We start from the raw sequence: 23133 nt of genomic DNA, 5'->3' as shown, positions 1-23133 counted from the left end.
GAGCACCTCTCAAGGCTGAGGGACTGAGCACCTCTCAAGGCTGAGGGGATGAGCACCTCTCAAGGCTGAGGGACTGAGCACCTCTCAAGGCTGAGGGACTGAGCACCTCTCAAGGCTGAGGGACTGAGCACCTCTCAAGGCTGAGGGGCTGAGCACCTCTCAAGGCTGAGGGGCTGAGCACCTCTCAAGGCTGAGGGGCTGAGCACCTCTCAAGGCTGAGGGGCTGAGCACCTCTCAAGGCTGAGGGGCTGAGCACCTCTCAAGGCTGAGGGGCTGAGCACCTCTCAAGGCTGAGGGGCTGAGCACCTCTCAAGGCTGAGGGGCTGAGCACCTCTCAAGGCTGAGGGGCTGAGCACCTCTCAAGGCTGAGGGGCTGAGCACCTCTCAAGGCTGAGGGGCTGAGCACCTCTCAAGGCTGAGGGACTGAGCACCTCTCAAGGCTTGTGGACTGAGCACCTCTCAAGGCTGAGGGGCTGAGCACCTCTCAAGGCTGAGGGGCTGAGCACCTCTCAAGGCTGAGGGGCTGAGCACCTCTCAAGGCTGAGGGGCTGAGCACCTCTCAAGGCTGAGGGGCTGAGCACCTCTCAAGGCTGAGGGACTGAGCACCTCTCAAGGCTTGTGGACTGAGCACCTCTCAAGGCTGAGGGGCTGAGCACCTCTCAAGGCTGAGGGGCTGAGCACCTCTCAAGGCTGAGGGGCTGAGCACCTCTCAAGGCTGAGGGGCTGAGCACCTCTCAAGGCTGAGGGACTGAGCACCTCTCAAGGCTGAGGGGCTGAGCACCTCTCAAGGCTGAGGGACTGAGCACCTCTCAAGGCTTGTGGACTGAGCACCTCTCAAGGCTGAGGGGCTGAGCACCTCTCAAGGCTGAGGGGCTGAGCACCTCTCAAGGCTGAGGGACTGAGCACCTCTCAAGGCTGAGGGGCTGAGCACCTCTCAAGGCTGAGGGACTGAGCACCTCTCAAGGCTGAGGGACTGAGCACCTCTCAAGGCTGAGGGGCTGAGCACCTCTCAAGGCTGAGGGACTGAGCACCTCTCAAGGCTGAGGGACTGAGCACCTCTCAAGGCTGAGGGACTGAGCACCTCTCAAGGCTGAGGGGCTGAGCACCTCTCAAGGCTGAGGGACTGAGCACCTCTCAAGGCTGAGGGGCTGAGCACCTCTCAAGGCTGAGGGACTGAGCACCTCTCAAGGCTGAGGGACTGAGCACCTCTCAAGGCTGAGGGACTGAGCACCTCTCAAGGCTGAGGGACTGAGCACTTCTTCTTCTGTCTCGAGTTTATAAGCTCTGATTTAGTTGGCCAGACGTTTTCACGATAAAGACAGCCAGACGTTGAACGTGTGTTGTTAACATGAGATTTCACACTTTAGCGAATTAAATAGATCCTATAAACAAGGCAATGTTTACATAATTTATGTATACAAAAGTATGAAATCTCGTGATTCTTAAAATCATGCGCCTTAAGTGTTTATCTCGGTTTGTTTCTTTGTAATATTTAGAGAATGTTTCTTCAGTTTGGTTTTTAATATCAGCCAAATTATCTTACAAACAATCGACCCCGTGGTGTCCGGGACTCAAACTGGCTATGCCCCCAGGCATACCAGTACCCATAGCCAGAAAGGTTGAATATTATAGCACATAATCGTATGTCCTCACAACATGAAGCAAGCCTGGTTTGCTAGGCTCATGTTGTTTGTAGGATTGTATGGTCCATTGGTTTAGGGGGTCGTGAATTTTCGTTCTTCCCACGAGGCGGGCTAAAACAACACGGGTTCGATCCCCCGGCTAGCCGAAATTTGTTATATATATATATATATATATATATATATATATATATATATATATATATATATATATATATATATATATATATATATATATATATATATATATATATATGTAGTGCCGAATAGGCAGAACTTGCGATCTTGGCTTAAATAGCAACGCTCATCTTGCCATATAGGACAAGCGAAAATTTGTGTATGGAATAATTTCGCCAAAATCATTCTTAACCTAACGAAAAAAATATATTTCACTGTGTTTGTTTAGTCTTAAATTATTGTAAACAAATCTAAAATATATTTAGTTGGGTTAGGCTAAAATAAATTACTCTTGTTATAATAAGGTTAGGTAAGTTTTCTAAGATTCTTTTAGTGCAAAATTATAAATTTTTACATTAACATTAATGAAAAAATATATCTTTAAACGTATAAGAGAAAATTTTAGAAAGGACTTAATTTTAAATGAGTTCTTGCTAATTGACCAGTTTTACGTATTCGGCACGACACACACACACACACACACATTATATATATATATATATATATATATATATATATATATATATATATATATATATATATATATATATATATATATATATATATATATATATATATATATATATATATATAACAAATTGCGGCTAGCCGGGGGATCGAACCCGTGTTGTTTTAGCCCGCCTCGTGGGAAGAACGAAAATTCACGACCCCCTAAACCAATGGACCATACAATCCTACAAACAACATGAGCCTAGCAAACCAGGCTTGCTTCATGTTGTGAGGACATACGATTATATGCTATAATATTCAACCTTTCTGGCTATGGGTACTGGTATGCCTGGGGGCATAGCCAGTTCGAGTCCCGGACACCACGGGGTCGATTGTTTGTAAGATAATTTGGCTGATATTAAAATCAAACTGAAGAAACATTCTCTAAATATTACAAAGAAACAAACCGAGATAAACACTTAAGGCGCATGATTTTAAGAATCACGAGATTTCATACTTTTGTATACATAAATTATGTAAACATTGCCTTGTTTATAGGATCTATTTAATTCGCTAAAGTGTGAAATCTCAGGTTAACAACACACGTTCAACGTCTGGCTGTCTTTATCGTGAAAACGTCTTGCCAACCAAATCAGAGCTTATAAACTCGAGACAGAAGAAGAGGTGCTCAGTCCCTCAGCCTTGAGTGGTGCTCAGCCCCTCAGCCTTGAGAGGTGCTCAGTCCCTCAGCCTTGAGAGGTGCTCAGTCCCTCAGCCTTGAGAGGTGCTCAGTCCCTCAGCCTTGAGAGGTACTCAGTCCCTCAGCCTTGAGAGGTACTCAGTCCCTCAGCCTTGAGAGGTGCTCAGTCCCTCAGCCTTGAGAGGTGCTCAGTCCCTCAGCCTTGAGAGGTGCTCAGTCCCTCAGCCTTGAGGGGTGCTCAGTCCCTCAGCCTTGAGAGGTGCTCAGTCCTTCAGCCTTGAGAGGTACTCAGTCCCTCAGCCTTGAGGGGTGCTCAGTCCCTCAGCCTTGAGAGGTGCTCAGTCCCTCAGCCTTGAGAGGTGCTCAGTCCCTCAGCCTTGAGAGGTGCTCAGTCCCTCAGCCTTGAGAGGTACTCAGTCCCTCAGCCTTGAGGGGTGCTCAGTCCCTCAGCCTTGAGAGGTACTCAGTCCCTCAGCCTTGAGAGGTGCTCAGTCCCTCAGCCTTGAGAGGTGCTCAGTCCCTCAGCCTTGAGAGGTACTCAGTCCCTCAGCCTTGAGAGGTACTCAGTCCCTCAGCCTTGAGAGGTGCTCAGTCCCTCAGCCTTGAGAGGTACTCAGTCCCTCAGCCTTGAGGGGTGCTCAGTCCCTCAGCCTTGAGAGGTACTCAGTCCCTCAGCCTTGAGAGGTGCTCAGTCCCTCAGCCTTGAGAGGTGCTCAGTCCCTCAGCCTTGAGAGGTACTCAGTCCCTCAGCCTTGAGAGGTACTCAGTCCCTCAGCCTTGAGAGGTGCTCAGTCCACAAGCCGTGGTCAGTAACTCATGGACTGAACACCTTTCAACACTGAAGGACCAACGATTCTCTTTTTCATTCTATAAACTATATATATATATATATATATATATATATATATATATATATATATATATATATATATATATATATACACTCAGTGGCCACTTTAATAGGTAGATCTGTACACATGTTCATTAGTGCAAATATCGAATCAGCCAATCACGTGGCAGCACTTCAATGTCTAAAAGCAAGCGGTTCAGTTATTGTTCAGATCAAACTTCAGAATGGGGAAGAAATGTGATCCAAGTGACTTTGACCGTGGAGTGATTGTTGGTGCTAGACGGGGTAGTTTGAGTATCTCAGAAACTACTGATCTCCTTGGATTTCCAGGCACTATAGTCTCTAGAGATTACAGAGAATGATGTGAAAAGCACAAAACATCCAGTGAGCGGCAGTTCCGTGGGCGTAACGCCTTGTTAATGAGATAGGTCAGAGGAGAACGGCCAGACAGGAAGCCAATAGTAACTCAAATAACTACGCATTACACCAATGGAAAAGCATCTATGAATGCACAACACATCGAACCTTGACGTGGATGGAAAACAGCAGCAGAAGACCACACCAGGCTCCACTCCTGTCAGCAAAGAACAGAAAACTGAAGCACCAGCTGAAGCTGCTTCAGAGTGTTGAGATCCAGTTTCTGGGTATACTACTAACATATCTATGTACGAGAGGGTTAATATTCAGGTCCCGGGCTCGATACGTCGATATTTAAGTGGTAGAGCTCCAGCTCCTGGGTCTGTCACTAATCTACTCCCACACTTTCAACTTGCACCCACGCCCATCTAATTCCCCACTTGCTCCCTTGTGACAAAGTCACACTTCTATATTATTTTTTACAAATAATACTCTATTTTCTTATCACAAATCATTTTGAAAGACGTCATTATGTATTTTATTATAACTTCGTTGAAATTTAGACATTTACATAAATGCCTTTCATCATATTAAAATTTTCTAACCCCTTAAATACATTTTCACAACCGTTCAGATCTTTAGGTAATGTCATGGTAACCAGAGGTTCATAATAAACTGTAATATACCAGCTATAAAAACATTAGATTAGCAATGGATTTCAATTTTATATATATTTTAAATCAGGGGGAAAAAATAAGTTTTTTTTTTCTAATTACTTCCATTTTGTGTAGGAATCTGTGTGTTCTTATCTCAGTAGATTTCAGCCTTAGTGACTCTAATGTTGTCGACAGATTTTGAGCCTAAATGCTGAAAGACTTCTAGTATTAAGTTTTAGTGACATTCCTTTAAATCTTGAAAGTCGGGAATATATAAGCAATCTAGTTAATAGGTTTATTGTGATGTAGCTAAGTATTTAAGTAGAATAGCTCAGTTTTTGAGGGAAAAACAGATTTAAAGTAAAGTGGCTGTTTATAAGTGAGTTAACGCGATATGTCCTTGATGTTACAGTATTGGGAGTGCTCTACTGGCTGTTGGGGCGCATCAAGGCTTTCTTGCCGCGGATCCGGAGAAGGTAAGCCAGGCGAGCTTGGTGGCGCCTTCCACAGAGGGCGCCGCGAAGGAGTCCGATGACATGGACCGTGTCTTCTTGCCCTTCTCCAACTGGGCCAGCACCATCGACAACGGAGATTCCGTCACGCTGGATATGGGTAGCATCGCCGACGAAGAGGACACACAACGAGATGATAAAAATAAACCTAAGGTCAAATCAACTTTCCGCCTCCCAGCGTCGCTCAAATCGAGATTAGCGGTGCGTAAGAAACCCGTCATCACCTGGCGGCCCTACACGCGGCAGGTGAGTGTGGCCCAGGGACTGCCGCAGGTCCTGCCAGAGAACTTCCCTGAATTCGTAGAGACAGAAATTCCCGAGGAGATTAAAGCCGCGATGCCCAGCAACCTTCCACCCGGTCACTTCGAGGACGAATGTGCCTTCATGTGGCGAACCATCGATAATGATTCCGATTCTATGAAAACAGCCAACTCTGCTATGAGTGACGACCATCACCACTCTGATATCTGGCTGCATGACACAGCAGCACTCTCGCTCTCACAGTATAAAGACGTGAAGCCTCAATTTCCAGAAGTGCAAGTAGAAGAATATGGCTTACCCAAAGAGCAGAGAGTTCAGCGGCTTGTGCTTTATAGGCCACTAGGAGCTCGTAGGGCGAGATACAAAACAAGAGGACGCATGCGATGCCAGACTTGCTCTATGCCGCTTCTCACCACCCCACGGAGGAGGGTGAGTATTCTGCCCAGCCTCGTCAGAAGTCTTAGTGAAAACTCTGTGTTCCTCGAAGCGGTCGTTCGTCGCCTCAGTGAGCACAACCGATCTCAGGAAAAACCTTATCCCTCCAGCAAGCGACAGCAGCTGACCCTACCTGTCCCGCCCTCAAGTCTGACGGTGAATGGCAGACACATCTCGAGTAGCCCCGGCTCCCTGGATTCACACTGACTGCACCTGAGTCCAGACTCAAGCTATGGTTGTGAAGTTGGTGTTTAGACTATGTTGAGTTGCATATTCCATTTCATACTGATGTAATCAATCATAAAGTGTGTGGTGATCTTTGGTATAACTTGGGAGGAAAATCTTCACTTGATTGACTTCCTGACGCAGGAAGATCTACGTGCTCTTTTGTCTTTCTTGTTGACTAGCTGTTAATTATTCCTCATTGTTATTGCGTTTAAAATAAGATATATCTATAAAAGATAAATAGGAAAGGCATTAGCCTCTACATATTTATGTATAGTACAGTTTTTTTACTCCTCTTCTAGTTTATTATTTCGTGATTGGTGGTGTGTACAAGGTCGAACTTCTCGACCACGTGGACGAATCTCGTCACAGGTCCGTGCTGATTGCCTGAGGTCACCAGTCAATGAGCAGTGCCAGTGGAGAGGGTGGGCAAACCTTCCACCAGGTCGAGAATGGAGCCTTGCTGATCATGTTGATCATGTTTTGTACTTGTTATTGATACTGTGTGACCTACGACCACCTTTTTTTTTATAGACGCCCCCACCCCGTAAGATGTAGAGAAAGAATTTTAACTCGTGTTATTTCCCCTCGATACTTATCCTTTAGGACGGATCAAACATTTCTACGTAGGCCTCCGAATGTTACACTCGACAGGATTTCAGATCAATATTCTGTCATCGTCTTTTGATGTTAGTAATATATGATGAGCTCTGTTAATGATGGACTTATTTTTCTGGCGCAACAAACTAGTGAAGTAACCCCTTCCCCTCCTAGATGCAACCAGATACCGTAAAGAAGACAGAGGAATCATTTACCTCATTATATTTAAATAAACTGTTCAGTATTTATCTAGAACCGTTGCAGAACCCAGACGTTCGATAGTTTTACGCAAAAAAAGTAGATTAAAGCATGGATAAGCCAGTCACTGAAATGCGGCGGCAGTAGCCGCAGCTGCTGTGTCATTGCTAAAGCTACAACGTATTTGTAACAAATAATGGTATATAAATATTGAGTTTTTTTTGTAATAAAGACAAATTGCAGTAACGGGAAACTTTAATTAGACAATAGAATATAGCTGGAGAACGGTGGTTATACTGAGAAGACCAACGTGAAGTCAGTTGTTGCAGTAATGTGTTATTTTTGAGGTTAGATCCAAATTTTGGCCCAATAAAAACTTGCCGGATTTTGCTCGATGGTATCGAATATTATAATGAGAACACTTTTTAAAAAAAGTTTCTTACATTTGTCGCCTTCATAACCAATTTGACTTCTGTTTATTTTATTAAATAACTGCGAGAGTTCGTGTGTTGAAGGTAATTATTGTTCAGATTGTCATTTCCGGTGGCGTATTTTGTGTTCATTCAAACGTATTTTGTGTTCATTAAAACGTATTTTGTGTTCATTAAAGCGTATTTTGTGTTCATTAAAACGTATTTTGTGTTCATTAAAACGTATTTTGTGTTCATTAAAGCGTATTTTGTGTTCATTAAAACGTATTTTGTGTTCATTAAAACGTATTTTGTGTTCATTCAAACGTATTTTGTGTTCATTCAAACGTATTTTGTGTTCATTAAAACGTATTTTGTGTTCATTCAAACGTATTTTGTGTTCATTAAAGCGTATTTTGTGTTCATTAAAACGTATTTTGTGTTCATTAAAACGTATTTTGTGTTCATTAAAACGTATTTTGTGTTCATTAAAACGTATTTTGTGTTCATTAAAACGTATTTTGTGTTCATTAAAACGTATTTTGTGTTCATTAAAACGTATTTTGTGTTCATTAAAACGTATTTTGTGTTCATTAAAACGTATTTTGTGTTCATTAAAACGTATTTTGTGTTCATTAAAACGTATTTTGTGTTCATTAAAACGTATTTTGTGTTCATTCAAACGTATTTTGTGTTCATTCAATCGTATTTTGTGTTCATTCAAACGTATTTTGTGTTCATTCAGTCGTATTTGTCAGGTCTGTGGTAGTCTCTCCCGCATGCGCTCTTATCACATCTATCACAATGGCTATCATGACCCCTGGCAGCTCTACGTGACCTGACCTCTCGCGCCTGCCTGCATAATCTCAGTTCTCCAGGTGTGTTCTACTTGTAAAACACTGTTTTGTAAGAGAAACCTTCCACAAACATAGTTTCCTAAACCTGCAATTTTTTTTCTTGATTTTGTAAAAAATTAATACTGTCTCAAGAAGCTTTTGGGTAACAGAACCGTTTTGGGAATGTATTAAATTGGGGTCGTGTTCGCACGACCCCTTTACAATGTGTGAACTTCCCCAGACACTGGAGCTTCGCAGGTACCCTGAGTGTAATTCACCACTGTACCCCACAATCTGGAGTAATCCCATCACTCCCTTGGGCCGCCCATCCTGGGGTCTCAGGTTTACTTAAATTTTTTCTCATTTCGTTTCTCTTCTGAAATTATTTCTCAAGCTAGTTAGCTTTACTATCATTCCTTTGTGTTTTGATTTAATATCTTTCTCCCCACCGTGTCAGACCAATCGGTACATTTACCTTCGTGTAATCGTATTTAGGCATGATGTAAACAAACCACGAGACGGGTGGAGATTGAACTTGCGGCAACTGAGTCGTAAAACTCCAGGCCGCGAGTTCACGCCCCACCCGTACTGTAATTTGTTTGCAGTTATTCGTAAGATAGGTATGATGTAGATTGATTAAAGCTCCTAGTCACTCTATACAATGTGGAAAAATTCCGGTAAATATTTAGCCAAAAAAAATTCCCTTAAGGTACGTACTCCCCCAGAATTCACGAAGAGTGCCAAGCCATACTGCTAACATCTCAGCTAAGCCAAAATATTAGATGAATCGTGCCGCAGATCATCACGCCCAATATTCTCCATAAGTTGAACTGAATATTTCAGCTCCCGCATGCTAACTGATTATTATAATCAAAAAGAAGCGCTAAGCCACAAGGGCTATACAGCGCATGCTAACTGAACCCTGATCGTGTGGGAATAATTTATAGGTGACTCGCACTTCTTGACGCCAAGATTTTTTTTTTAAGATGCGTAGACACGCTCTCTGTGGTGTCTGAGTCTTTAATAAATCTCCTTAACTGACTGCATGAAATGTGAGAAAGGTGAATTCATTCCCACATACCTATATTCCAAGAGTGTTCCTAGGTTGAAACAGCATGTAATGGTTGTAACGTATGTATAATTGAATTCGCTGGGACTTAGGGCAGACACCTATGTATAGTTAAGAGCATTTATTGGATAAACGTTTCGCCACGAGTGTTTTTCACACCTAATACAACCACAGCTGAGGATAATGATGATGATTGTGATATATTCACCAGGGACAATGTCCAAGCAGAGGTCTATAGCAGACGATGACCCGTCACTGGCTCACGAAGAAGGATTGGTTGAGTCCAATCCTATGGCCGTTGATGGATGAATGCAATCATGGTGCTATACGCTCTATGGCTGGATCATGGTAGGTCTGCGTGTGCTGGTGTGGTGCAGTAGTTAACTAGTCACTGACGCGCAGTTGGTATTATCATTCCGGTGTTTTCAGTGGTTCTGGTCTCCGAGTAACAGAACAAACTCGTCTCGTCTCAAGGACAACCATCCACCACCTCTGACCTGTTCATGCAGTGACTCGTGCACAGACAAAATAAAAACAAATATATATACATATATATATATATATATATATATATATATATATATATATATATATATATTATATATATATATATACGCACACACACACACATATATATATATATATATATATATATATATATATATATATATATATGTGTGTGTGTGTGTGTGTGTAAAAACAACTAAAGGACTTTCTCGTGGCGAAATATTTCCTGATTGACTGTGATGAACCGTTTTTGATCACATTCTGTCTGTCGATATCATCTTTTCCTCTTCCATTTATAGGGAAACAGGGAATCCTTTGGTGCTGTGGTCTGGGTCACCATTCATTAAATATATACACATTGTATGTCGTAATAAATAACAGTCTTTTATTACGACTTAATCTGAGTTCATAGACTATATGGATCTGAAGGAGGTAAAAAGGGACTTACTGCTAGAAGCTCCTGGGTTGTGGGGAGGAGTTCAATTGGGTTGTAATCTCGGGACGACGGTTCGAGCCTCCCGTCCATATATATATATATATATATATATATATATATATATATATATATATATATATATATATATATATATATATATATATATATATATATATATATATATATATATATATATATATATATATATGTATATATATATAAATATAAATAAATATATATATATATATATATATATATATATATATATATATATATATATATATATATATATAATCAGCGTAAAGAGTGCGTATGCCTACATCCCCCATATACTGAAAGAAAAAATAACAAGGCGAACATTCTCCAAAAGTGAACCAGTATTATAAAGGAAGTGTCAGAGTGCAGCATGTATTGCTAGGCTGTTATATGGTGTGTTGCAGGTGAGGCAATGATGAGCTGCACCACTATCCATCACACTGGGTGTGTGTGTGTTTTGCAGGTGAGACCATGATGAGCTACACCACTATCCATCACACTGGGTGTGTGTGTGTGTGTTGCAGGTGAGACCATGATGAACTGCACCACTATCCATCACACTGGGTGTGTGTGTGTTTTGCAGGTGAGACCATGAGCTACACCAGCATCCATCACTCTGGGTGTGTGTTGCAGGTGAGGCCATGAGCTACACCAGCATCCATCACTCTGGGTCACAGCTACATGTGTTTTCCTCATACCTCCCTCCACCTGTATATGGTTATATTGACGGGGTCTCCCATGATATCCTCTTTGTTCATTTATAGTGTTATAAAAATGTAAAAACATTCCAGCATTTGCTCTGAAGGGCTGTTGATACTGTCAAAATAAAAGATTTTTTTCTCTGGAGAAATTATTATTTTTTTAAGCCTTAATTGATCCCTTCGCAGTTGAGAAAGGAAAACTTGTTTACATAAGAACAAAAGAAAGGAGAATCACTGCAGCAGGCCTGTTGGCCCATACTAGGCAGGTCCTTTACAATCCTTCCCACAAACAAAATATTTGCCCAATCCAATTTTCAGTGCTACCTTTCAGGCTGGGCACCTTGAGGTTGGTGAAGAGCTCTTGATCCACGGAATTGGAGCTATGCCTCACCTTTTGGATGAAACCTGATTACTTCCCATCCTCCAGACGCTGTGTGGTTACTACAGAATCAGCGCTTCCCCGAGAAAATAATAAGTTTTGAGAATTTTGGGGCAACCTCGACGTGAAAATGAATTAGCATATTTTTCAACTCCATATTACTTACTTATTCCCACACAGAAAACAGATCATAACTGGAAGTTTGTAAGAATCGTGACAACTCGCCGAGAATCCAGTTTAGTTGGGTCTGGGAGGAGGGGGGGGGAGAGCTCTGAGCCACAAGTAAGCTACACACGCAACTTGGCCAAGGTTCCTCATTACGTGGGCTGGACCACACCACCAGCGTTGGATCTACTGAATATGAGAAGCTGTACTGGATGAGCGTTTGGATCAGTGCTGTTTAGCTGTAACTGCTTGAATGTGTGTTGGCTGAGTGTTTGGATGAATTGAGTGCATGGATGAATAATAGCCGCGTACCCGTTGAGCGCTTAGCTGGGTGCTTACATGAGTCCTCGTTGAGTGTATTTCAATGAGCTGATTGGCCAGTAGCGCTTGAATGAGTGCTGAAGTTCACAGAAGACCTCATTATTCATTTAGAGATTATTTCTGAGAATTAAAACAACGCTGCTGTCCACTCTTCCCTCCCACACTTACTCCCCAGAAACATGGTCAACAGAAACACTACACTATATTCACAAACTCAAGTGGAAAGTTCGCAGGTTAGAATTGCAGCAGGGTTTCTAGGAAAGGAGTGGAAAGTTCACAGGAAAGAAGTGAAGAAAAGTTCGTAGGTAAGAAGTGCAGCTGGGTTCGTAGGTAAGAAGTTGTAGCATGCTAAGAGTGATACATTTTATTTGGCTTATATCACACACCCATATAGACACGCCTCCCGATCATCGAACCAGGTGCTAAGGGATTAACCATCAAGGGGCCCCTGGTGGTCCAGGGACTGGACTCCAAAGTATTCGGTATTCGGTATCCAGACCAGAGCTTTGGTGAGATGGGTAAGGAAGAAGGATGGGTAAGGATAGAAATTTTGGAAAAGGGTGGGAGGGGGGAGAGAGGTAGGATATAAAAGGTAAGTGGCCCAACCACTTTGGTGTAATTTAAAAAGTGTACGTGAAATGATAAGATATTCTTTAAGGGGTATAAGACTAACCCATCAGAGTCACATAAATATAACAGATATATAAGTACATGACTCTGAATTGGTAGTAATTATACAAGTTGCAATTGCTTTTTTTTTTTTTTCTTTTTTTTTTTTTCGTTTTCACAACGGATATTTATGCGACAATGAAGGCAATAATTTTCTGGCCAGTTTATAGAATTCCGTGACAATGGCTTCTTACAGGTGGTGTCCAGCCATAGTAAATAGCATAATTTTTACATTAGATTGTTATATAAGATGTCTCCCTAATTGGGGGCGATGATGTTCTCAGTATACATAGAAGGGTTCTGGTGTTACCCAATCTTCTTCATCAGGGAGGTTGCTCAATATCATGGGTCGATGGTAATCATCTTTATGTATAAAACGACGGACCCTCTGTGGGAGAGTCATTCTTTGAGTCCTGTGAGGAGGAGTATTGATGATATAATCCGTGGTATTTACCACTTGTATAGGATGTTCTCTATCTGGCATGTATAGTTCTTGCATTATATAGAGTTGTTTCTTTTTTAGGGTGTCAAGGCGTACATTTATGGCATTAATATCTTGTTGTATGTGTAAATCTGCCATTTTTACTCTGTCTCTCCTCCTGGTATCGGTAATGAAGCGAAGAGCTCTATTCTGGACCCTTTGTAACCGTAGCATACTGGTCTTTGTTGTTAATGACATTGGGACACAAGGGTATTCGAGTATAGGTCTTATTAACATTTTATACAGATGTTTTTTGACATGTTGAGGGGCTTGATTGAATCGAAAGAGACTGCTAAGACCGGCTTTGGCTATGTTGATCTTTTTAGTTACATGAGATGTTGAGTGGAGCAGCCTGTCTATTTCGTATCCCAAAATCTTGTTAGGGTTTCTAATGGCTACAGGTGTACCTCTGATGGAGATACCTCCTTTATCTTCAATTGTTGATGCAAAACATCCTATCGTGCTAACAAGGACCTTGTCAGGATTAGACGTAATTCTCCACTTCTTTTCCCAATTAGATGTTCTACGAAGTTCAATATTCATTTTTTCTATGACTCTCTCATACTTGTATTTTCCTGTTACCGGAGTTGATGAGACGACATGAATAACATCATCTGCAAACTGTGTCACAATCGTATCACTAAACTCTGGTTGAGGAAGGTCATTCACATAAATGTTGAACAGAAGTGGACTGAGACAAGAACCTTATGGGACACCAGCCGTCGGTATAAAAGGCTCTGTCGACCTGCCATGAAAGGTGGGAATAATTTTTCTTTGAGTTAAGAAATTATATATTACTCTGAGAAAAGTCCAGTTATGGTCTGGTAAGTCAATGAGTTTGTATATAAGGCCATCATGCCATAAGCTATCAAAAGCTTTATGAACATCTCTGGTGGCAATTAAGGCAAGATTCCCCTGATGTTTTAGACGTGCTACAGTATCGAAAATAACATTTATTGCATGATTGGTACCTCTATGTGTTCTAAAGCCAAATTGTTTTTCAGTAAAAAAGTGATTAAACTCCATATAGTAGTTCAATCTGTTGGAAATGACTTTCTCAAGAACTTTTCCAGTGACTTCAAGTAAAGATATAGGTATATAGTTCCCAGGTTGGTGGATGTCTTTATTGGGCTTACCTAGAAAGATCATCCTAGCAGTCTTAAAAACCACTGGAAAATGTCCTGAGGCCAAGATGGCATTAAAGATATTTACCAAAGACTGTTTACAATTTCTGGGGAGGAACTTTATTTGTTTCATTGTTATTCCAGAGAGGCCAGGGGCTCTATTGCGCATTCTTCCAATAATCTGACTCATCTCTAGTAATGTAATAGGTCTAGTAAGCGGGTGGGCATTTTCAAGAGTTGAAGTATCGATGGAAGGTAGTGGTTGTAGATCATCCAAGTTCTCATCTCTCCATTCATTTACCAACTGATAATGATTATTGTTAAATTGACGACTGTTATTGTGGGAGAGAATTTTCTCCCATACATCACCCATCAAATTAGCCTGGTCCTGTGGATCGTCAAGTTTAATTTCAACATCTTCATCATCCTCATCAGTGAAGGTATGAACTAGGTAGTTAGGAGCCTTGTGCTTTGCCCCTAAAAGTTGTCGGATCTTACTCCAAAATTTTGCTGGTTCACGTTTATATTGATTAGCTTGAAGAACTAGCAATTTCCATAAGTCCCGTTTGTGATGACTAATCATGTTAATTAATTCTTGCCTTAATCGGTGCAGTGTAGCTGCTGGAGGTTGTCGCGTTTGAAGATGCCTTCGACATTCTGCTTGATAATTTCTTAAATTGTCTCTAATTTCCCTAGTAGGTTTATATTGTTGGTAAATCTTTGTGGAAGCTAATTGACAAGTTGCATTAGTAGCTTCAATTATTCGATTATGCAGGGACCTGATTGCATCATCAATTGCACTGGAAGGTAGGTTTTCCAAAGACACAATTTCATCCTCACCCAGAAATGCCCTGAAGGGGTCAAATCCTAGGGTGTTAAGATTGGGTTTAGGAGGTACAGGTATTCTAAATGGAGAAGTTTGTAGTTGTATTATAACAGGGATATGGTCAGATCCTACGTTTCCACCAGGAGATATACGACAGTGAAAGATGTCACAGTCTCTGTTTGTCAGTACTATATCTGGTGTCCCTGGATGAGGTCCAATGTACGATTTAAAGAATGGGCCTTGAAATGACAAGTTTCTAGCTGTCATGATATTAAAGAGTTGTTTTCCTTTTAAGTCACCCAGTGGAATACCAGCTCCACAGTTGAAGAGGGCAGGGTGATGAGCATTAAAATCTCCCGCTAGAATTGTTGGAATATTTCTGCTTAATATCCTATGTAGAGGAATTGACTCTATATATTGTTGTCTCGGGGGAAAATATCCAGTTCCTATCACTAGTTGTCCATGAGACGTCGTCATTTCTATTGCAAGAATGTTATCTTCATCAACATGAATATTTTTAAATGTATAGCCTAATTTAACTAAGATGGCTACACCACTAAATGGTCCTCTCGATTTCTCCACAGTACAGTAACCACGTAATTTAATATGTTGATCAACTCTTGCAGCTGTCTCGTTCAAAAGTATAACATCGGGATTGTAATGATGTAGTTCAACCTCAAGAAGGTAACGGTTATTAAAGAAATGTTGAACATTAAGTTGGAAAATTGTAATCCCCATTATTTCTTGCACTTCGCTCGTGTACTGCGGTCTGAACGCCTGCAAGTAATGTCATGTTTGGTATCCACACTATTCCTGCTGGACTCGTCAAGGGGAGGAGGGAACTTCTGCGTAGGTGCTTGTGTATTAAAAATGCCATCATCTTCACTAGAGGTGGTAATATTAACAGATTCATTAGAATCATTAGAGCATCATCAGAAAACGGAGGTATGATATTCCCAGTTACAGGAAGCAGAGGCTCGTGAGAGTTAATGGGAGACTGTGGAGGCTCCAAGGGAAAATTAGGTAGGCAAGGTGAGTTACCCTGGGAAAGTTCCTGTTCAACAGGATCAGCTTCAATAGCGGGAGAGTAGGCACCAATTTCTGGGGCATTGTTATGTTCAGGTGTTGACTTATCAGGTTGAGGGGAGTTGACAACCTGGGTATGCGAGGTGAGCGATCCCTGGGCCAGGGATGACTTAGGCTTATTTTTAGATGTAGAGTAGGGTACATACTTCTTGTTATGAGAAGACTGGGTCATAATAGTCTTCACATTTTCTGGGATAGTGATGGGAGTGATCCCATTAGCCATTAACAGATCATTTAAAACCTGAGAGCAGAGTTGAATGTCACCACCTGCTATGTCTTTTGCCATCATATACATTAGTTGTGCTCTCGTCATATCCCCGGCTGTGGATACCTGAGACATAGATGAGACTGAACCTTGTTGTTGCTTTTGTGTATGTTGTAGGTGAGGGTTAGATTGGGGCGCTCCAAGAGGGGCAGAATTCCAAACATTGGAACCATTGGTAGAGACCTGAGGAGTCCCACTTGATCCAGGCAGAGCTGGGAAGGAAGTTTGGGACATCGTTGGTGGTGCCTAGGGAGTGGTCTTCTTTGAAGTGGACAGTTTCTTGGCTTCAATAATTTTCTGCATTTCCTTTTTCCTTTCAGGACAAATAGCAGAAACAGCATGATGTTTTCCGTTGCAGAGGACACATTTGGGTGTATTTTTATTATTACAATCTCGATAAGAATGTTGGCCAGAGCAAATGCTACAAATTTGCCCTTGAGTACTGCATTTGTTAGTGTTATGACCAAAGGCATAACATTTAAAACATTGTGTCACACTGACAAATCGTTCAAGAGAGATTTGGTCAGGTGTACATCTGGTGCCAAAACATTTGAAGCCATTTTGACACACAAGTTTGGCCTCCTCAGGTGTCTCAAGTATTAATTTTAAGGTTACCTTGTTGTTAGGATTAGAGAATTTATGTGCTTCTACAACCCTAAATTCAGAATTCTCTGTATTAATGTCCTCAACAATTTCACTCACAGTGCTATGTTTCATAAAACTGTTGATTCTGGCCACAAACACAGTCCTCTGAGCTTGATAGCTCTCAGGTGCAACTGGGGTAACACCAGAAGTCTTCAGTTTTTCAAGCACATCATGCTTCAGCAGTTGAAGTAACTCTTCTTCTGAAGAGAGGAGAAGTACTGCTCCAGCGTGGGTTTGAAAAACATCCACTGGAGCAACAGTTGAGTTCGAGCAAATACATGTTAGAATTTCTTTCATGGACATTTGATTTCCATCAATACGTAATCTTACACGTATCCTCGCCATGATGTCTGGGAAGGAACATCTGGCAGAGGAGTTCTTAACAAAAAAGGATCTTTCCTTAATGTTAATCTGACATCCTATTTCAGCTAACTTATGAAGGTCAGCCCCTAAGATAGCCTACCCTCGAGTAGTGAGGGGAAAGGGCCCAAGGCAAAGATCGGCCGGATTTTAAAAAACCACACGGGCTACCGGATGGTCAAAATGCCTTGTGTTAACTCGCCAAAGCGAAGTTGCCGAAAAAGAAGATAGGAAAGTCAGAAGGATAGCAATGTATGTAGTATGTTAAGTGTGTGGGCCAGTGTTGATGTTTGGGTGAGGGGAGGATGGGGAAAGATGGGGGGATGGGGATGAGAGGGGTGAGCAAGCAAGCAAGTCACCGCCTTACCCTCTTGATGGGATGGGGCTCGAAGTGACTGCCGGCAAGTTTCCTCTCAGCTCTGGTGAAGAACTACTCAGGATAACCCAAGAAAAATCTCGAGCAACAGTGTTCAGAGTTGCTCAGCTGAAGAGCAGGAACGACGACGTCTTCTCTCCACGGTGGCTGGGCTGCTACTCTCTATTTCGACTCCAAAGTTTTGATAGCTGAGCAAGTTACAAATGTAATGAACTAGATCTGTTCACAATTGTGACCAAGTAAAAAGGTAATGAGCTCCAGGTAGAGCTGGTCACACTCATGACTAATTACAAAGGTAATGAACTAGATTGAGAGGCACTTCCCTACACACTGATTGTGCACTGTTGTTCACACTGTCCTGCCTACAACAAACACAACATTCATTCGTTTCCCATGCACATCATGAAAGATATGGGCATGTCACTCTCCAAAACCAACAATGTTCGCTTCATCTTCACCCACACACTCAGCCCCCTCTCCCCCGGCAGCGTGGGGGAAGGCACTGCCTGGCCCCAACCTGGGCACTCTCACTACACCCAACTCTCACAAACTGCACAACACTTCCACGATTTACGCTGAAACGATGCACTGGGATGTCCTCTCACTGCTCTGGAATTTTCTCAAGGCATTCACACGGAGTCCTGCTCAGTCGTGCCCTGGTCATTCCCTTGGATCAGGAGCTATCCTTGAAAATCCCGCAGCTAGCCCACCACATGTTCTGCCGTGTCGGCCATGTTGGTGGAGCTCGAAAGTAATGCGAAAACCACTTTTTTAAGTGGTTCTCACATTACGGCAAGGTGTGCAGGCCATGTCTACACCTGTGTACGTAACAGTAGTGTAGCAGGATTCAAAGGTGCGAAGTGAGAAGTTCGTAGCAAAGAAAGAGGTTCGGGATGGACTTTTAATAACATTGCTCCTTGAATTCGTTACACTACCAATGACTTCAAGGGAGGGTCCTAGATCGAATCGAATCGAAGACGACGAGAGCTGTCGTGAGATGGGAAGGAAGAAGGACAAGGAAGGATGGAAATAACTGGAAAAGGATGGGAAGGAGGGGAAGAGGAGGAATCCAGGCAAGTGGCCCAACCACTTTGGGACATGTGGTACCGAAGTACTGGGGTCCTAGATATTGCTGAGAGGCTATTGATTCGAGGAACTGAACCTTTCTTCCCAGTACTTTGATCGAACTTGACTGCTGGCACTGTATGACCTTTTCTACGGGTTTAGTGCTTCATTCCATGTATATAATAATTCGTTTTCGTCTTTCAACTTCGTTGGAGAGAGACCCTATAGAATGTTAGGGCTGACCACTTATTACATCCAACAGCACGAGCAAAAACTATCTCATATATTATGTGCTGTTTACATATGTGGTTGCTTAGGCGGTCTGTCGTCCAATATGGCCGACCCGAGATGCAAGATGCATCATGCCGATACTGCTTACTAGGATTTCCTCAGCTGTATTCTAAGTCCGGAGAATAGGCTAGAGGACACACACACGACTCAAGTACTGTTATCAACACTTTCAAGGTGAAAATATTAAACCCGTCGAGATCATGTAGTACCAGGAAAATTGGAAATATTCAGACCTTGTCCATGGAAGGAGGGGTAACTTCAATTCCGTGCATCGAGAAGGCTTTACCGACATCAATTCACCCAAACAGGTTTGGTGTATGTTTGAGTATTATGAGAGTAATGTTAAAGGGACAAGAATAACATTGGTCTGGACTAGTGCTCTAGGGGCGGCGGCCCAACTTGGATGAGTGTCGACAACGTCTCACCCGGCTACCACCTTCAGCGCCAACGGCGAATTTTTCCTGTTTTCTATCCGGGACGATTGCCCTCATAACACATGGTCCGCTGGTCGGGGTGCTGTACATCAGCTCTTATAGGCATGGGGAAAACCTATCATTATTAACTGGGGTATAAACACATATGCAGTTTAATGTGATCCTTTATTGACAACGTTTCGCCCACACAGTGGGCTTTTTCAAGTCAAACAGTAGATCTGTTTGTGACTTGAAAAAGCCCACTGTGTGGGCGAAACGTTGTCAATAAAGGATCACATTAAACTGCATATGTGTTTATGTTTCCATTGTGTCGGTATTTTATACCATTCATTTTCATTAACTGGGGTAGTGGTGGTCTTGCTGGGGTGCGGCCAAGGGTACAGAGCTCCACCTCACCTAATTTGGGAACATTTAGTTCCTATTTTTTTTGTTTGAAGTAAACCTGTTTCCTCTGAATCACTCGACCAGGTCTAGGTAAAATCTTCAAGACTTCTGGGCTCACACAGCACTTGTCATCGTAGTCTTAAGACAACAGTAAGTACCAATCAGTCTGTTTAATCGGTCATTACTCGTCATTGTTAATACACAGTGAGATTCAGGGCGCATGCCGCCTTGTCCTCCAACTGAATATCAACTATGAGCATAATTTTTAAAGGGGTGAACCGGTAGGCCAGCGGAAGGACTGTCAGATGACCAAAACTCCAAAGGCGGGTCATCATCTAAGACCCGCGTTAGGAAACACTTGTCCTGTTTCCTGACGAACCCTACCTAACCTAACCTAACCTGAATATCTCGTTACATTTTGCGCTGCTATTTCTTCCCAAATAAATAACAGCGGCTTTAGCGCTTTTGCCGTGGCCTGGTGGCTAAAGTTCTCGCTTCACACGGCGAGTGTCTGGGTTCGATTCCCAGCGAGGGTAGAAACATTGGGCGTGTTTCTTTACACCGGTTGTCTATGTTCACCCATCAGTAAAATGGGTACCTGGGTGTTAGTTGACTGGTGTGGGTCGCATCCTGGGACAAAACTGACCTAATTTGTCCGAAATTCTCTGAGAGCACAACAAGCGGCTTTCTATATAATAGTATGTCATTGATGTCAGCTAGGACTGTATACCTTGTACATGTACTTGTAGAAATAAATATTATTATTATTATTATTATTATTATTATATTATAAAAAGGACCACTACAGTATTAGCATTGTAGCTCACTAGTCATGTTCATTGATTATCATTATTTCCCATTTGAGGCAATAAATTACTCACATTATTAGTGTACAAATGAATTACGGCCTTCATGACCCACGTGCAGTCAATAGGCTTCAAACTTGAACTAATCAGTTTACGTTGCATGCGAATGAATCCCCAGGATTTAGCACACTCTCAGGAAGATGTACCTTTATGGGAGGTTACTTATGTCCTTGAATTTGTATTGATAAAGCCACTGGACGACAAGACGTCTACAATAAAGATACCCAGATGTTGCACATGGATCTACTTGATCGTTTTCTGCCTCCTGTGTTTTCCTTTATATCTTGAGAACGCCTAGTCCCTTCAGTTTCAAATTTCCAACTGGAACAACAAGGGAAGACTGATACAACTCTTATAGGGTACATGAAGGAGCCCGCTGATCAGTTTTATGAAGATCATTCCCGATTTTGGTTTCCGTGTGATAACAGCCCTTTCCTTTTTCTACACTCGAGTATCCTATTTAGAATGAGGTTGAGATGGTTATTAGTATATATGTACCAATTTGCCAGTTTTTAATGAAGAAAGTAATATTGGTTTTTATGCAATTGTGTGAATATCTGTTCTGATTGATTACAAATCTTCATTGCTCATATTTAACTTTTTTAGAAGCTTACACCGCGCTTTGTACTATTCCTTTTGCGCGCAGTGAGGTAGAAGGTCTGAGCTGGATTTATGAGATACGAGGATACTTTTCTCGGATCGTGCAGCGACCGAAACATGTAGCTACGGTATTGTTGCATTCATGGGAAATGAGAGAAAATTAGATTTATACTGTGAGGGTTGCTCAAAATCCTTGGGTAAAAAGCCCTTCATAGGCAAGACACTTTCCACCACTTAAGTGACTTCCACAATAACATTTTAATTCACGATATTACATTCACTGAGAAGCGCTAAACCAGTGGGGGATCATAGAGCTCCTAGGGGGGAATGGGAGGCAGTCAGGTTTAATTAAACCAGGGAAGTGGAGCACAGGTCCAATTCCTTGGGTCAACAGCCCCCACTCACCGGCTTTAAGGAACAAGAAAAGCCCCACTCCACAAGGGTGGCAGTAAAGCAATTTGCAAGGAATTACTAACCGATTGCACTAGCGTCATACATCATAAAAATCTTGGAAAGGGTTCTAAGAAACAAAATCGCTAACCACTTGGATACCCATCAGCTGCACAACTCAGAGCAGCATGGATTTAGAGCAGGTCACTCCTGCCTCTCACTATGACATGGTCTTAGATGCACTGGAGAACAATCAAAATGCAGATGTAGTACACACAGACTTCGCGAAAGCCTTCGGCAAGTGCGATCATGGCGTAATAGCACACAAAATGTGTGCTATTACGCACACAAAATGTGTGCTATTACGCACACAAAATGTGTGCTATTACGCACACAAAATGTGTGCTATTACGCACACAAAATGTGTGCTATTACCCCCCCCCCCCAAATTTGTGATAAAGGAATAACAGGAAAAGTTGGTAGAAGGATCTATAGCAAACAGATTATGGTTTGCCCAACTTTAAATTTGTGGGTTTTTATTATTAGTCACGCGGGGAGTGGGAAACCCGTAGGATCATACAGCCCTTGGGAAAATGTGAGAAACAGGTTCAATCCAGGGAAGGTCGGGTCCAGTTCCTTTGGTCAAGAGCCCCTCATCGCCGCCAGGGTAACCAATCCCCCTTTGAGGGGAAGTGGGGGGGATGGCCTTACGAACAAACTTAAGTTGAACTTGATTACGGTTTCTTCCAATTGAACTTTATTCAGTACAGTTTTGTCTGAACAACACCATGGGATTATTATAGTGCTCGTGGCGGGGGGGGGTGGGGGTGTTTGAGCGCCAAACCTGCAACGGTATAATACTACAACCTGGCAAGCAGCCAGTAAGGAAATTTCTTCCATCAACAGCGCTTTATCATGGTGTCTCCCCCCCTCCCCTCCCCCTCCACCCCCTCCCCTCCCCCTCCCCCCATGAAGTAGCACATCGGGTAACCTGCTGTCATGCGCTGTTTTATATACATATAAAAAAAAAAGAAAGTTTTCGGAAAAGGAATGTAAATGAAATGCAGAACTGGTAAACAATTTGCTAATATTATTACAATGTGTGGTTATACACAGGTATAATGCCAATAATAATGCTATATATATAAATATATATATATATATATATATATATATATATATATATATATATATATATATATATATATATATATATATATATATATATATATATATATATATATATATATATTATCATTAACAGAACTGCGGCTGGCCAGGACTCGATACTGTGTTCCCATGCCCAGCAGCTCCGTGAGAACTTAAGTACACATCCCTCTATCCACTGGA

At 42.1% G+C, this 23133-nt stretch overlaps 1 protein-coding gene and 1 long non-coding RNA gene across 7 annotated transcripts in view; both read left to right on the top strand.

Moving 5' to 3' along the window:
• LOC128688487 (bestrophin-2-like) overlaps positions 1 to 9939 on the top strand; it is a 237144-nt gene extending 227205 nt beyond the window's left edge. For 5 of the 6 annotated variants that reach the window (XM_070084535.1, XM_070084532.1, XM_070084534.1 and 2 more), the window contains one exon: positions 5243 to 9939. In XM_070084535.1, coding sequence (XP_069940636.1) covers positions 5243 to 6245 — 1003 coding nt within the window. In that variant the 3' untranslated portion in view covers positions 6246 to 9939. The remainder of the gene's footprint in view (positions 1 to 5242) is intronic. The other variant, XM_070084536.1, reaches the window with a different exon arrangement.
• Positions 9940 to 10544: 605 nt separating this feature from the next.
• On the top strand, positions 10545 to 11205 carry LOC138852663 (uncharacterized). The gene is made up of 2 exons (XR_011391971.1): positions 10545 to 10938; positions 10989 to 11205. It is a non-coding gene; the product is annotated as an uncharacterized lncRNA (long non-coding RNA).
• The last annotated feature ends 11928 nt before the right edge of the window (positions 11206 to 23133 follow it).

This window comes from Cherax quadricarinatus, chromosome 13 (assembly GCF_038502225.1).
Source record: "Cherax quadricarinatus isolate ZL_2023a chromosome 13, ASM3850222v1, whole genome shotgun sequence".
NCBI classification, from domain to species: domain Eukaryota; kingdom Metazoa; phylum Arthropoda; class Malacostraca; order Decapoda; family Parastacidae; genus Cherax; species Cherax quadricarinatus.
This window is presented reverse-complemented; position numbering and strand designations above follow the sequence as displayed.